The sequence below is a fragment of the Myxocyprinus asiaticus genome, chromosome 37 (assembly GCF_019703515.2).
Source record: "Myxocyprinus asiaticus isolate MX2 ecotype Aquarium Trade chromosome 37, UBuf_Myxa_2, whole genome shotgun sequence".
In the NCBI taxonomy this organism is placed as follows: Eukaryota; Metazoa; Chordata; class Actinopteri; order Cypriniformes; family Catostomidae; genus Myxocyprinus; species Myxocyprinus asiaticus.
Genome location: NC_059380.1, coordinates 34,834,021 through 34,850,427, shown reverse-complemented (window position 1 = coordinate 34,850,427; position 16,407 = coordinate 34,834,021). Strand labels below are relative to the sequence as shown.

At 36.8% G+C, this 16,407-nt stretch overlaps 1 protein-coding gene across 1 annotated transcript; it reads left to right on the top strand.

The window, feature by feature from the left end:
- The first annotated feature begins 68 nt into the window (after positions 1 to 68).
- LOC127427930 (ninjurin-1-like) lies at positions 69 to 15,973 on the top strand. Its single transcript, XM_051675876.1, has 3 exons — positions 69 to 236; positions 12,681 to 12,915; positions 15,164 to 15,973. The coding sequence occupies exons 1-3, from the start codon at positions 180 to 182 to the stop codon at positions 15,307 to 15,309; spliced, it is 438 nt and encodes a 145-aa protein (XP_051531836.1). The 5' UTR covers positions 69 to 179; the 3' UTR covers positions 15,310 to 15,973.
- Positions 15,974 to 16,407: the final 434 nt, after the last annotated feature.

Sequence of the window (16,407 nt, the reverse complement as noted above, 5' to 3'; positions counted from 1 at the left end):
GTATTAGCCTGTGGACGTTTGGCGGGTTTACAACAAAGAGGATCACGGCTGCAGTTATTGGCAGTTCGTTTGTCCAGCCCCTTTTCTTTCCTTTTCATCCACCATAAGCTCATAATGCACCACAAACACACTCAAACTCAGCCTTTTACGGAGTGTTAGCTTCAATCAAAGAAACGGCTATGGCTTCAGAAGCGATGGAACTGAATGGAATTGCGACCAGAGGTGATGCAGAGGAGGTGAGTGATGCTTGAAACAGCCTCACAATGATAACACACGAAACATACACACACTGTACGCCTATGGGATGTTAGTGCCAAGTTTATCCGTGTCTGCCCCTATCCGTTTGTGGATGGTAGGCTACATGAAAAGTTTATACCATACTTTTGCGGTTGCCAGAATACGATTGCTGGCCTGGCTTATAATGTTAGGGGTAAATATGTAAATTATAATGTCTCATCGGGATGGGCGATACTACTTATTTTCTTTTCGATCCGATACCAAGTACTTTTAGGCCAGTATCGCCGATATCGATACCAATACCGCTAATAAATTTAATTTTTACGAATTCTTTGGATAAAATTAGTAACTTAAATTATTACTTAATTTTTTACATATATTCATAGGCCTAAGCAGAAAATTATTAGGCTGCTTTGTTTACCTTTTAAAAATTAGTAAGTATAAGCAACATATAAAACGACAAAATTAACCATAGATATTATTATATGGTTACTATTACTATTACAGTAATACTGTAGCAAAACCATGGTTAATTGTATCAAAACCTTGGTTACTTGCAAAAAACTAATAAACAAAAACATGGTTACAACAGTCGTGGTTACTATTCATGGTTAATACAATATTACTACAGTAAATCCATGGGTAGTTTTCATAAGGGTATCACATATCAACGAGGATTAAAGAGCATGATCAGTGTTTTAACACCTGAATTTAAATAAGCCTGTAAAAATGGTCACACAAGCCCATTATTATACATGTCACGTCTATGTTTTTAATTACTTGGTGTGAATAACTCCAGATGCTGTTTGCCTGTCATTACCTCAGGAAAGTACTACTCTCTCTTTGAACGAGCGCTGTAACTTTAAGGGTGAGCGCTGTCTGCTGGTGTAATTAATAGTTCCGGTGCCATGCAACAATTCGCTAATATAATTCTTTTTTCCACTTCGAAGCTTATGAGATGCATTAATATTCATGTTATCTAAATAATAAGATCATTAGTTAAAATAAATAAATAAATAAATAAAACTTAAGAATCGATATTTTTATGTGAGGATCGATATTCTTGATACCACATCAGTATCGGAAGTATCGATAGTTTAGTATCGATCCGCCCATCCCTACTGTCTCATTGTGGTCACTTTAGGAATGAGGCTCCCCAGGTTACCTACTGTACACAATTGGATGAAATTGTTATGATTTTCTCGATTGTTACTCCCACGCTGTAATGCAAACTGGGCACTTGCGTGGATCAAAGAACTGCTGTTTTGTTGTGGCCCATTGATAAACCGTGATTGCATCGAAGCTGCTTTCGACTGTATGGGATGTTTACAATTACAAGTAACGGACTGCAGTGAGATAGAAGTGGCAACGAGTCGATTAGGTGTCACTGGTCAACATGAAAGCTTTACCTTTACAAAAGCAGTTCAAACTACAAAGTTTTCCAGCAAAACTCTCATTCATTTTCAGCTTCACCTGTTCCAGCTCAAATGTATAAATTGCCTTGCATTAATATCAAGAGTCACAAAATGTCTTTTTAGTTTCTTCGTGGCACAACAGAAACATATTAGAGAAGAGATCACTTTATAAACAACTGTTGTTGTTTACCAAAGTTATTAGGGCGTTCTTTGACAAAAAGCATGGAAATAAATGTTTTATTCAATATAGGAATTCTGATTGAAAGTATAATGGTACAAAAAAAGCTACTGTGACTGCTCTCCATTTCGTTAAGTTTTTAACCATTTTCAATCATTATAATTGTATAATTGTCAATTACAATAATATTATAGTCACTTGCACCAGTTTTTCTAATTCAAGTGCCACCAGTCAATAAATAGCCTTGCGGCCGTGGCCGGATGTAGGCACGGGCAGGGGTGGGCTGAGCCCACACAAACGTGAGTCTTGCCCACCCAATCAGACATTTGGGAAACACGGTTTTAAATGATATATATATATATATATATATATATATATATATATATATATATATATATATATATATATATATATATTTTATTTTTTTATTTATCTTATTAACTAACATTGAAATGGAGAAAAATGGGTTGAATTATTTTGATGTGGATTTTGTTGTTACTGCATTTTCACACAATGGTTACTCTGAATTTCAGCATATGAGACAAACTCGTCTGTCACTGGACAAATCATAAGAGACCTGTTTCAGTCAGAACTCAGTTCTCACCACGAGGACCTACTAAGTAGTGGGAATTGGGCATTCCAAATTGGGGAGAAAAGGGGATAAAAAAAAAAAAGGAAAAAAAAAAAGGGAAATGCTGTTTGCACCCTGGTGCAAATAATGGTATATGCTATTTACACCCCAGCGCAAATAGTGGCAGATATTATTTGCACCCCAACCCTGGTGCAAATAATGGTAGGTACTAATTGCACCCTGGTGAAAATAGTGTCATACTATTTGCACCCATATTTAAATAGTAACATACAGTATGGGCATCACTGCAGTGTGTTTATTGTGTTTATTTAGAGTCCCACAGACATACTACATTAACCTCTACCCCTAAATCTAACCTTAACCTTACCTTAAAAAAATAACCATGGTTTCACCAAGGTATTTTTTGTAAATTTACAGTAACCACAAAATTAACCAATATTACTATGTTAACAACATATTACTATAGTAAGACCATGGTTAATTGCATTAAAACTATGGTTTCTGCCAAAAAACATTGTTACTACAATATTACTATAGCAGGCAAATACAGTGATGCAATCTACACACAAGCGATGCCGAGCCGCGGGAACAAGTGCGATCAACAGACTCCGCCTCCGGATCAAACCCTTTTCTGCACTCCCCGACATTCACCGTGACCAAATCACTGCGATGCGATCAACATTTATATACATTTTTATCTATTATTTTAAGTAGTATTAAAGAAAATATTAAGAATGGAAACAGGATATCAGATGGGAAAAAGAGTAGGACAAATCGCTGATTCAAACCGCAGTCGCTAGTACAACTCTATACATTCACACACCATCTTTACATCCCACACCACTGCAGTGACACCTGTTGCTTAGTTTGTCGTGTATTTCTGTGGTTCCACCAGACCAGTGGTTCCCAACCCTGTTCCTGGAGGCTTCCCAACACTACACATTTTGGATATCTCCCTAATCAAACACACCTTGGGGTGTCGCTGGCCCAAAAGTTGTTGAGTGGGGGTTCCCCCTTCGGCCTTATCGCCGCCAATTGGGCCCCATTTCGCAGCCGGCCTATGGCCAGTCCGCCCTGCCTCCAGGAACAGGGTTCGGAACCACTGCACCAGACTATTGGGGTGCAAATAGCTGCACTGTGGCAGATGCTATTTACACTGTACAAATAGACACTCTGTTTAAAAAATTACAGTATTAGGCTGTGAGATGTGAATGACATCATCACAATGAATTGCAAGTGAACATCAAACTTCAGTAACATTATGGGGGAATTCTTTGTAAGTTAAGGCAGGTCAGGTTAGGGAACTCTCCAGATATTTTAAAAATGTTTTATTTTTTTATTTTTTGGAATTAATTTTTTAATGCCATTAACTGCAAAACGCATGATGTACAGTTCAGTCTAAAATGGAAACTTAAAGATGAAATTATGTTTTTTTAAACATGCAGTGTTTGGCTACCTAGAATTGGGGTAGGCAACACAATTTTTACACATCACTTGGTGTTGACACTGTTACAAGGTTTCAATTATATCTTAATTGTCCATGCTAAAGGAAACAGAGCTTTCACTTTTATATATATTATTGTTTAATTCTTGATTCTAATTGGCTGGAAGATGGTCCTAGGTGTTAATGAATTATTTTATGAGTGCATGGCTATGAAGAACTTTCTACAATGAAAACCCTAATAAGTTGACTTTACTTGATTGAATGAGTAAACTCATACCCTTATTTGAATTGAGTAATGGTGTCTCCAAAACATTTGTAATTAAGTTAACTAAACTTGGTGTTCGTGTAGAATTAACTAGATGCAAGTAGGATTAACTCAGATTTGCTATTTACAGTGCATTCATAAAGTATTCAGACCCCTTAATTTTTTCACATTTTGTTATGTTGCAGCCTTATGCTAAAATGCTTTAAATGATTTATTTTTTCACATCAATCTACACTCCATTCCCCACAATGACAAAGAAAAAAACAGATTTTTGATAACTTTGCAAATGTATTAAAAGAAAAAACTGAAATATCACATTGACATAAGTATTTAGACCCTTTGCTGTGACACCAGAAATTTAGCTCAGGTGCATCCCATTTCTCTGAATCATCTTTGAGATGTTTCTACACTTTGATTGGAGTCCACCTGTGGCAAATTCAATTGATTGGACATGATTTGGAAAGGCACACACCTGTCTATATAAGGTCTCACAGCTGAAAATGCAAATCAGAGCACAAACCAAGCCATGAGGTCAAAGAAACTGCCTGCATAAGTATCCAGAGACAGGATTGTGTCGAGGCACAGATCTGGGGAAGGCTACAAAAACATTTCAGCTGCATTGAAGGTTCCCAAGAGCACAGTGACCTCCATAATTCTTAAAGAGCACCTATTATGGTTTTTCAAATATTACCTTTCATGTAGTGTGTTATATAGCTGTTTGTGAATGTGAAAAAGTTTGCAAAGTTTCAAAAATCAAAGTGCACGAAATATGGAGTTATTGACACCCAAAATAAAGAACCGATTCTGAACACCTGAAATGATTCGTTAGTAATTCCAGACTTAATTCCTGTTCTAATTTAGGTAATTTGGTAACAAAAAACCCGCCTCTGGTCTGCTTACATGTACAGCCAGTGCACTCTGTTAGCCTGTTAGTTGTTAGCCTCTGCTAACCGGCTAACTCACGTTATTGTCAAACTACATATTTTTTACATATAAACTTACCACTGAGAAACGTCCTGTTCTCGTCGTGCTTACGATGGTGGTTTGGTTTGATCTTCTGATGTATCACTATCGTACTCGGGCTCAAATTGGTAAGGTAAAACAGACATTTTTTCAGATGGAGCTGAAACTCGGATATGGTAGTGGCCATTTCCTTTCTGACACACTTACAGACCAATCACAACAGACTGGGACATCTGACCAATCAGAGCAGAGTAGGCTCCCTGAAAGGAGGAGTTTAGAATGAATCCTTTAGAACGGATCATTGAAGGAGTCGTTTGAGACACTGGGAAAAAAATTCTAGGACTCTTCCTAGAGCTGGCCGCCCGGCCAAACTGAGCAATCGGGGGAGAAGGGCCTTGGTAAGAGAGGTGACCAAGAACCTGATGGTCACTCTGGTTGAGCTCCAGAGATCATGTGTGGAGATGGGAGAAACTTGCAGAAGGACAACCATCACTGTAACATGCCACCGATCTGGGCTTTATTGCAGAGTGGCCAGACGGAAGACACTCCTCAGTGCAAAACACATGAAAGCCCACTTGGAATTTGTAAAAAAGCACCTAAAGGACTCTCAGACTGTGAGAAACAAAATTTTCTGCTCTGATGAAACGAAGATTGAACTCTTTGGCCTCGATTCCATGCGTCATGTCTGGACGAAACCAGGCGCCGCTCATCACCTGTGCAATATCATCCCAACGGTGAAGCATGGTGGTGTTAGCATTGTGCTGTGGGGGTGTTTTTCAGTGGCAGGGACTGGATTGAAGGAAAGTTGAACGCAGCAAAATACAGAGATATCCTTAATGAAAATCTTAATGAGAGTGCTTAAACTCGGCCAAAGGTTCACCTTCCAACAGGACAATGACCCTAAGCACACAGCCAAGACAACGCTAGAGTGGCTTAGGGACAACTCTGTGACTGTCCTTTAGTGGCCCAGCCAGAGCCTGGACTTGAACCCAATCGAACATCTCTGGAGAGACCTGAAAATATCTGTCCACTGATGATCCTGATCCAGCCTGATAGAGCTTGAGAAGATCTGCAGAGAAGAATGGCAGAAAATCCCCATATCCAGGTGTGCAAAGCTTGTCGCATCATACCTAAAAAGACTTGAGGCTGTTATCGCTGCCAAAGGTGCTTCAACTAAGTACTGAGTTATGGGTCTGAATACTTAGGTCAATGTGATATTTCAGTTTTTTCTTTTTAATAAATCTGCAAAATTATCAAAAATCTTTTTTTTTGCTTTGTCATTATGGGGTATGGATTGTAGATTGATGTGAAAACAAAAATAATTAAAAGTTAATCCTACTTGCATCTAGTTAATTCTACACGAACACCAAGTTAAGTGAACTTAATTACAAATGTTTTGGAGACACCATTACTCAATTCAAATAAGGGTATGAGTTTACTCATTCAGTCAAGTAAAGTCAACTTATTAGGGTTTTCATTGTAGAAAGTTCTTCATAGCCATGCACTCATAAAATAATTCATTAACACCTAGGACCATCTTCCAGCCAATTAGAATCAAGAATTAAACAATAATATAAATGATTGCTCGAATCTTCCAGCCAATTAGAATCAAGAATTAAACAATAATATAAATGACTGCTAGAATTTCTGCCTGCCTGGCGGACATCTCGGCCTGGATGAAGGAGCACCACCTGCAACTCAACCCAGCCAAGACTGAACTCCTTGTCTTTCCAGCCAACCCTGCTGTTGAACACAACATCACAGGGCAGCTGGGTGCAACTACACTAACGCCTTCCAAATCGGTCAGAAATCTAGGGGTAATCATCGACAACAGACTAAATTTCACAGACCACATCTCAAAGACTGCAAGATCATGTAGATTTACACTCTACAATATCAGGAAGATAAGACCCTTGCTCTCTGAACATGCCACACAACTGCTTGTCCAGTCATTTGTCATAACTAGACTGGACTACTGTAATGCTCTCAATGCAGGCCTCCCTGCATGTGCAATTAGACCCCTCCAAATGATCCAGAATGCAGCAGCACATCTGGTCTTTAATGAACCAAAGAGAGCACGTTACACCACTCCTTGTCTCTCTCCACTGGCTGCCGGCTGATGCACGTATCAAATTAAAGGCTCTGATGCTGGCATACAGAACAGTCACTGGGTCTGCTCCAGCATACCTAAAATCATTTATGCAGAGCTACGCGCCCACTAGAAGCCTGCGGTTGGCTAAGGAACGTCGCCTTGTTCTACCAACACAAAGAGGCACCAAAACACTTTCCTGGACTTTCAGCTTTGGGAAGGTCCTTCCCAACTCCATCCGTGAAGCTGACTCACTCTCTGTCTTCAAAAACGACTAAAAACACATCTTTTCCATGAGCACTTAACCAGTCATTAAAAAAAAAAACAATACTGTTGCACTTTATTCTGTTTTGAATACTATTATGATGCTAGTGATACTTCGTAATACAGCACTTTTCATACCACTGTCTCCTAAGATGATTCACTTATGTTTTCCTCTTTTGTAAGTCGCTTTGGATAAAAGCGTCTGCTAAATGAATAAATGTAAATGTAAATAAATAAAAGTGAAAGCTCTGTTTCCTGTAGCATGGACAATTAAGATATAATTAAAACTTTGTAACAGTGTCAACACCAAGTGGTCTGAATACTTTAAGAATGCACTGTAAGTATTACTGTTTCTACTTAATAATGTATTTGAATAGGCTCAAATTTAGATCATACAATAACAGCTGAACTTATAAAGAATATTATAACCGATTCAAGGTCAATCATTAAATAAACTAAATTCTCCACTGAAATGCATAATTACTTGTTCTTAAGTTGCACATGCACAAGGTGAACTGAAATAGAGTGAACAGGGTACAACTTTACCAAAGGGGACACAGATCACCCTATTGGTGATCTCACACTAAAAAACTATTTGCAACAAAACACCATGCATAATACTACAAGAGAGCTAAAACCTCAGTGAATCCTTAACAACTATTTAAATGCACCAATATTAAATAATTCAAGCGTAAGGGATTATGGGTATTCCCAATAGCCTCAAGTTTGTCCTCAATCGTTTGAGTTATTAACACTTAAAATCTTTCCGAACTAGAAACAGTGACTTGAGGTTTTTAAGCAAGATACTTAATTGGTGGCACAAATAGGTAATTTTACAACAGCGTTTCAGAGATTATAACTTGAAAAATGGCTTAAGATAAACACATTATATAGACACATACACATGGTATATGTGGAATAATTGATAATGATAATGGTCTGATGCTAGTTATTCCTTACATATTTACAGTATTAACATAGTGATGGTATGGACTTGGTTTTGAAAATTCTAAATTGATGAATTGCCCTTCAAAATCATAGGCAGCCTTTTTAATTTATATACATCACAGAGGCGAATTAGTGAAAGGCATACAGAATTCTTCCTCTTAATGGTCTCAGAAAGGTATAATCTCATGGATCGCATGACGGGCGATGGATTGTCTTGTTTAAATGGAGAGAGGGATTTCTTGAGATAACAATTCATTCAAAGGCCCTTCGTGACCAGCAAAGAGAATTATGTGAGTTCCATAACTTATGGACAATAAGGACTCAAGAACGTTTGAAGTCCAAATTCATTTGACTTAAAGCAAGGGTCTACTTTGTTTTTTCCACTTGCTGTTCCATCTCAGGAACTGTTGAGTGCTCATCCTTCAACGTTCGATGCATGCACACTACGCAGCGCTAAAGACTGCGACTAAAATGGTCGCAAATGCGATCAAAAATAATTGATTGCGACAATCATTTTAAATCTAGTCGCCTTTGGCGACAGTCGTGTTGTGTGCGTTCATATGCGGTTCCGTCAGATATCATCTTGTGAGTTATTGAACACATCTTTAGAACGGCAGTGTGTCTTGCGCCGCTTTACACCCTGTCTGTTGTGATGTGCTCACAGCCGTGCGCAACAACAAACCAAATGTGAGAGAGTCATAAACAAATTACTCTTTTGAACTGGGTCTTTTTCATGAATCACCAGAAAAGAACTGAGGGTTTGAACTAAGGAGCTCAGTTTTTTGAATGAGATTAACTTTCTCAGCAAATCAGCCGTCAGTGAGTTCACAATTGGGAGAGCAGACATTTCAAAATAAGAGTCCCATGTGTATTTCGGGCTTCTTTATAATTAAAAGTCCCGCATTATGACCTCTTTTTTCTTCTGGTAATTATTGATTGGAATTGGAGTAGTAAAATAAACTGCATCTGGGATTTAATTCAGTTTGCATTGAAAGACTAAGGCAATATTTTTAAACAATTTATATATATGAGATCCAGCTTTTGACACTTTGGACAATTGAGGGTAGTTCACCCAAAAATGAAAATTCTCATTATTCATTCACCCTCATGCCATCCTAGATGTGTATGACTTTCTTTCTTCTGAAGTGATATAATAGGTGTGGGTGAGAAACAGATACATTTTTAAGTCATTTTATGCTAGAAATGCTTCTCCCTGCCCAGTAGGGGGCGATATGCCTGAAAAATATGAATCACCAAAAAGAATGTGAAAGTTAAAGCTTGACCGAGCAGGCAGGGAGAATTTCTTGCATAAAAGGACTTAAATATTGATCTGTTTCTCACCCACACCTATCATATCACTTCTGAAGACATTGATTCAACCACTGGAGTCTTAAGGATTACTTTTATGGTGACTTATGTGATTTTTTTATTAGCTTCAAAATCTTGGCACCCATTCACTTGCATTGTATGGACCTACAGAGCTGAGATAATCCTCTAAACATCTGATAGCATGAGGGTGAGTAAATGATGAAAGAATTTCCATTTTTGGGTGAACTATCCCTTTAACTTTTACACAAGGTGCAAACATTCATTAAAGCTCAAGAAGACAAATACACCACTATATGCATACTAGGCCTATACTTTATGTAAATATCTGTAATGTAGATTCTGAAGATCGGTACTAAATAAAAAAAACCCATTAATCTCTTATATTTGTATAAATTATGAAAGAGATGTGAATATTTATGAGACAAAAGGGAAACGCAAACTTATCTTCTCAACTCTATATACTGTATATTAAACCTCAGATTAATGGGTTATCAGCTGTCTTCCTTTTCTTCAGCTTTCTATCTTGTTTTTGAATGGTAATCTAACTCGAGCAATTCTGTGATTTGCCTCCTTAATGTTTCAGTTCAGGAGCCAATGGCTTCTAAGTCATTTTGTTAGTCTGCTTTGTAATACTCTTTTAGCACAGTCAACACCAGGCGCGTGTGCAGACACTGGTGAAGTCCGCGCATACGCTGCTGATGACAATTTACGTCTCACGTACAGTTGCACACCGGCATGTGAGAAAGTATACTTTAGCCTCTTTTTAGAATGCGAAGATTAGATTTGCACACCCGACAAACAAGTTTTTATTTTTATTTTATTTTTTTATTTTTACTGTGAGCGTGTTGAATGCATCCTCACCTGGCGATGAAATGCCCAGACCAATAAAATCGGAGCTTTGGATCATGTGTCAGGAGCCACTGCAGTTACCAAAACCAGCGCAATTGGTGGCGATATGCGCAGACAGATGTTTTGCTCACTGACGTCAAAGGAATACTCCAGTTCAATACAAGTAAAGCTCAGTCGACAGCATTTGTGGCTTCAAGGAATATTTCACCCAAAAAATTATAATTCCCTCATCATTTACCTATCTTTATGCTATCTAAAACTTGTATGACTTTATTTCTTCTGCAGATATTTTAATGGAGATACAGTATGTGTTTATTTCCATACAATGCAAATCAATCAGGTCCAACACTTGAAGGTCAAAAAAGGACATAAAAGCAGCACAAATGTTATCCATACAACTAGAGTGGTTTAATCCATGTCTTCTAAAGCGATACGATCGGTTTTGGGTGAGAAAAAAAATAAAAATGTAAGTCTGTTGTCGCTAGAAATCTTGACATCCGCAGTCTCCTTGGCGGATCATGATTTGAAGCGTGATTACACTTCCTTGCATTTGACGCATGTGCAGAGTACTTTGTTTCCGGACACAATCTTCTTTTTTTGTGTTCCAAAGAAGAAAGTCCAACGAGTTGAGACAGCATAAGTTTGAGTAAAGGTTGACAGAATTATCATTTTTGGGAGAAATATTCCTTTAATTTTGATTACCACAAAAAATTATTTTGACTCGTCCCTCCGTTTCTTAAAAAAAAAAAAAAAAAAAGTTGTTTTAAAGTTTTTGAATTTACAGTGTTATGTCATAATGGCAACAAAGTTGTAAAATTAACAACTACAAAGAAAAGATTAGAAAGCTATTTTATCTCACTAAAATCACGTTAAAACGTATATTGTTTACGTCTTGTGGCTATACTTTTGAAACAGTGAGTATTTTAAGATGTATGGATTGGCCCCATTCACTTCCATTTTAAGTGCCTCACTGTAACCCAGATTTTTGCTGTTTTAAAGTAAAGGAGGGACAAGTCTAAATTAATTGAGCTTAACTTGCATTGAACCTGGAATCTTCCTTTTAAATTATATTTCGATTATTATTATTGAATGTAACTGTTTATTGAACAATGGTGTCTTTTATCGTACTGCTTTAGCCACAGTTTAATAAAAGCTGTAAGCCACAACAGGCCTTGGTTTACAGTGTTTTTTTTTCTTTGCACTATGTGAAGAGGAACCCCATTGCCTTTTTCTAGAACTCTCTATTAACTCTTGTTGTTTGTGCAATGTCTTATAAGTGCAGACTAGTGCAATTCAGTGACCCCAGTGCCCCATAGTGCTCTTGTTTTCAGAACATGAGAGGAAGTCTGAAACATTTCCCCAAAAATCTGCTTTAACTGGATAAGTGTACTTAAGCTCACTTTTGAGGTTAATAAATATAAAATTCTACAGGCAAGAAATATTCAGGGAAGTTAATTCCACATTTAATGTTTCTGTGTTGCAGAAGTTTGTAAAAACCCATCCAGTGATTCCAGTGTCTTATACTACAGTTGTTTACAATAAAGGAAATTGTGTCAGGGTCAACTGACCACTCGCCTCTTCCTCGTTCGCCACAAACATCCTTTAATAAAAACAGAACTCATTGTAAGTTCCTTCTGAAACTGAGAACAGAAATGACCCAGATTTAAACCCCAAACCAATTAACTTTTAATAGCATTAGGCTTACTAAATATTTCCTTGTTCAAATTACTAAATAAATTCATGTAACCAAGTGAACTTAAATTAATTTAATTGTGAACAATTGTTTCATTGAAAAAAAAAAAAAAAGTTTACTTTAATCCATTTGTGTTTGGACAACATTAATATATTTTTTTGTTGTTGTTGTTGTTCAGTGAAAGGTCCTACTTAAAAGGTCCTAGGAACATGTCCTAGTTGGGTAAATCACATTAAACATAAAATAAAACAGACATAGCACTGTGTTTTACCTCTCTTTCCCTGTTTGTGTAATGCTGTAAAAATTGCATGTTGCTCATGTGCTTATTAAGGTGGTGGTATTACCTTGTCTCGTTCCCATGGATGTAATAAGTAATACGACTTTGTATGTTTGGGCTTGGTTGCTTGTGTTTAGCATCCTCGGCCGAGCCACTGGTCAAGGAACACACACATTAACATGAACCATTACGCCAATAAAAAGAGTGCAGCAGAGAGCATGCTGGATATAGCACTACTGATGGCCAACACGTCCCAGCTGAAGACCATCCTAGAGCTGGGTCCTGGTTTCTCCTTCTACGTTCCTCTCATCACCCTCATCAGCATCTCTCTCATCCTGCAGATCATCGTGGGGGTTTTACTCATCTTCATAGGTGAGAGGAGCTCTACACTTTTAAAGGGATAGTTAACCCAAACATGTATGTGAAAACAAATACATACCCAAAAATGTATGATCCATAGAATTTATAAAATGCATCAGAAACTCTATATATTTAATTATGTTTTAAATTGTTCCGCTCCCCGAATATGAAGCCTGTGGCTGGGAAACTGTTATGTGGTTAAAGGGATAGTTCACCTCAGAAGTAGTTCACTATGTTGCATGTTTAATTCAGCCAGTGGTATCAAGTTAACATCTTGGAAATAAAGTTATTTTGTGATTTTGATCCAATTATTTGTAAAAAAAAAAAAAAAAAAGTCTTAAAGGAATAGCTCACCCAAAAATAAACATTCTCTCATCATTTACTCACCTTCATGCCATGCCAGATTGTGTATGAGTTACATTCTTCTGCAGAACACAAAAGAAGATTTTTAGAAGAATATCTCAGCTCTGTAGGTCCATACAATGCAAGTGAATGGCGACCAAAATTTTGAAGCTCCAAAAAGCACATAAAGGCAGCATAAAGTAATCCATAAAACTAAAGTGGTTTAATCCATGTCTTCTGAAGTGATCCAGTCGGTTTTGGGTTAGAAAAGACCAAAATATAACTCCTTTTTCACTATAAATCTTGACATCAGCAGTCTCCTTGGTGATTATGATTTCAAGCTCGATTACACTTCCTTGCGCCATGTAGCGCTTTGTGCATGCATCAAGCACTACGAAGAGTAATCAAGCTTGAAATCATGATTGTGCCTAGAGACTGCAATGGCAAGATACACAGTGAAAAAGGAGTTATATTTTGGTCTGTTCTCACCCAAAATCAATTACATCACTTCAGAAGACACTGATCAAACCACTGAAATCATAAGGATTACTTTTTATGATGCCTTTACGTACTTTTTGGAGCTTCAAAATTATGGTCACCATTCACTTGCATTGTATGTAAATGACTAGAGATTTCTTGGGGGGGTGTTGTCTGTTCCTTTAACATTTGGGGGATTGATTAAATAATGTCAAGAAAGAGATGAAAAAACACACTGTATGTTTACGGTTTATTTGTGACATTGGAAGGTCAAGTTGAGAGTACTGCATTGTTGGATCCAATATGTCACACCGAGTGCTCTGGTTGTATATTGAACATTTTGACAAATGCAGTAGGCCATCCTGGTATTCCATGCACAAAGACAAATCGCATACTGCGCACAGTATACATACAGCATACTGCAAAAATAGTCAAGTATACAGATTATTCTGAACATACCAATAACTGCAGAGAGTGAAATAAAAAATCTTATGAGCATGTTTGCAAACTAATGTGATTCACCACAAACAAGTGGTGAAAGTGATATGGCGCCACTGCCACCAAAAATACCAACACGCAAATAATCTTGCATCACTTTGGTATTTCTTATAATGTTTTTACTTCCACTTTTATTTTAATCTGCTTTGTCCAATTTATTAAATTATGTTAATCACATGAGCTCTGATTGCCCCAATTTGAGAAAAATGTTCCTTCTTATTGTCGCTCTTCTCAACTTTGGAAAGCACCTGCCCCCTAACCCGTTTCTAACATTCATTAACTGTCTGGTATTTCCTCAAACACAACTCTGTGTGCATTCCACTGCAATCTGTTCTCCCAGTAAATGAAAAATCTGCCATCATTCAGTCACCCTTGTATAGTTAGAACCCCATATAACTTCCTTTCTTCCATGGAATACAAAAGGAGATGTTAGGTAGAATGTTAGCTTCAGTCACCATTCACTTTTTACTACATCTTTTTTCTATACAATGAAAGTGAATGGCGACTGAGACTAACACTTTGCCTAACATCTCCTTTTGTGTACCACAGAAGAAAGTCATACAGGGTTTGGAACAATATGAGGGTGAGTAAATGATAAAATGTTTATTTTTGGCTGAACTATTCCTTTAAGATTTCAGTTGTACAAGAACAATGATTCTAATAAGCCATAATTGGGATAATTGGGTTCATCTGTAGTATTGAGGGATTATTTTTTACATTACGTTCTTATTAACTTGAAGGTAAGTGTGTGGTGATGTTCTAGACACCTGTCTTACAAAACCAAACATTTGAAAAAAAAAAAAAAAACCATTTGTTAAATGGGTTTAATAACCCTCCAATTGCACTTTTATTTAAATTAAATATGAATCATTTAAAACCTGTGAGGTCACTCTGTACTGTATTACAGAATTAAACAGTTGTTGTTTTTGCTTTTTTTCTACAGTGAAGTGGAATCTGAATGACACAAGTAAACACTACATACTGAATCTACTGGAGAACATTGTCACAGCACTCGTCTTCATCATCATAGTAATAAACATTTTCATCACAGCGTTTGGTGTCCAAAGACCAGAAGAAAAGAAAGCGTAACCAAAGCTCATGTCAGATAACAAGGTTTCTTACAGGTTTGTATAGTCGTTCTAGATTCAAATGGACAATTACTATTACACATTTTCTCGTTGTCATGACGTTATTTTGTGTGCTCTAAATTCTATGCATTATATTTTTACATACAGAACTTTGTTTTTAGCCCCCAAAATAAGGCAACAACAGCTAAATTTGGGTATTTGTGGGTTATAAATTCTGTTGAGTGCAAAACTACTTTTAAAAATATAATTAGATCTACAGTAATTGTTATATTATTATTTTAATATATTAAGTAATTATTTATAATTATATAATAAATGTAGTTAAAAGACACTTTGATTGTGAAATTGGACCAAATATTGAAAAGGAACCATTACTTTGAGACTGAAAACAAATATGTTCAAGACAAAGGACAACATCTGATGTATCTAAGCTAAAAAAAAAAAAGAAGAAAAAAAAAAAAAGAAGAAAAAAAATGCACAGTACCAATGCACCATGCAGGAGATCTCCATACTGCCTACCTGATAGACTGTATCTATAGAGAAATATAATGTAATTTCTTTATGTAAAACTATGTAATTATGTAATGTTTGTGTGTTCATTTTAACTATCTGTTCACATAACCATCTGTTCACATAACTATTTTACACATAAATTGCACAACAAGCTTGTGTTTGGTGTTATTGTATGGTGTTAAGTGTGAGAAGCCTTGCAGCATGATTTTAAGAAGTGAATGAAGAATTAAATTATTAGAAAGGTTTATTGAAATCTGTGAAGATGGTAGTTGCAGTGATGGTAAACCAGGCTGTAGCGCTGTAATGGAAATGATCTCACCCAAAATTCAGTACTTTTAAAACACATTTACAATAAACCTTGCTTCCCATATGAAACACTCATCTTTTCCAAAGATCTTGTATTGTGCTTTTGCCCGAATTGATCATAAATTAATGTATGTGTATGGAAGTTTCTTTTTAGGGCCCAAGCTCTGAAAGTGCGGAGGCCCTATTGTTCTTCTAAGAATTATTTATTATTATTATTTTTATTATTAGGGCCCAAGCACTGAAAGTGTAGAGGCCCTATTGTTCTTCTAAGGATTATTTA

What these genes read in the sequence shown, in the direction of transcription:
- LOC127427930 (XM_051675876.1), top strand. Translation starts at nt 180, where the DNA reads ATGGCTTCAGAAGCGATGGAACTGAATGGAATTGCGACCAGAGGTGAT. An exon ending in CCAGAGGTGATGCAGAGGAG is followed by an intron (nt 237 to 12,680) that starts GTGAGTGATGCT and finishes GCTTGTGTTTAG; the next exon opens with CATCCTCGGCCGAGCCACTG. An exon ending in GGTTTTACTCATCTTCATAG is followed by an intron (nt 12,916 to 15,163) that starts GTGAGAGGAGCT and finishes TTTTTTCTACAG; the next exon opens with TGAAGTGGAATCTGAATGAC.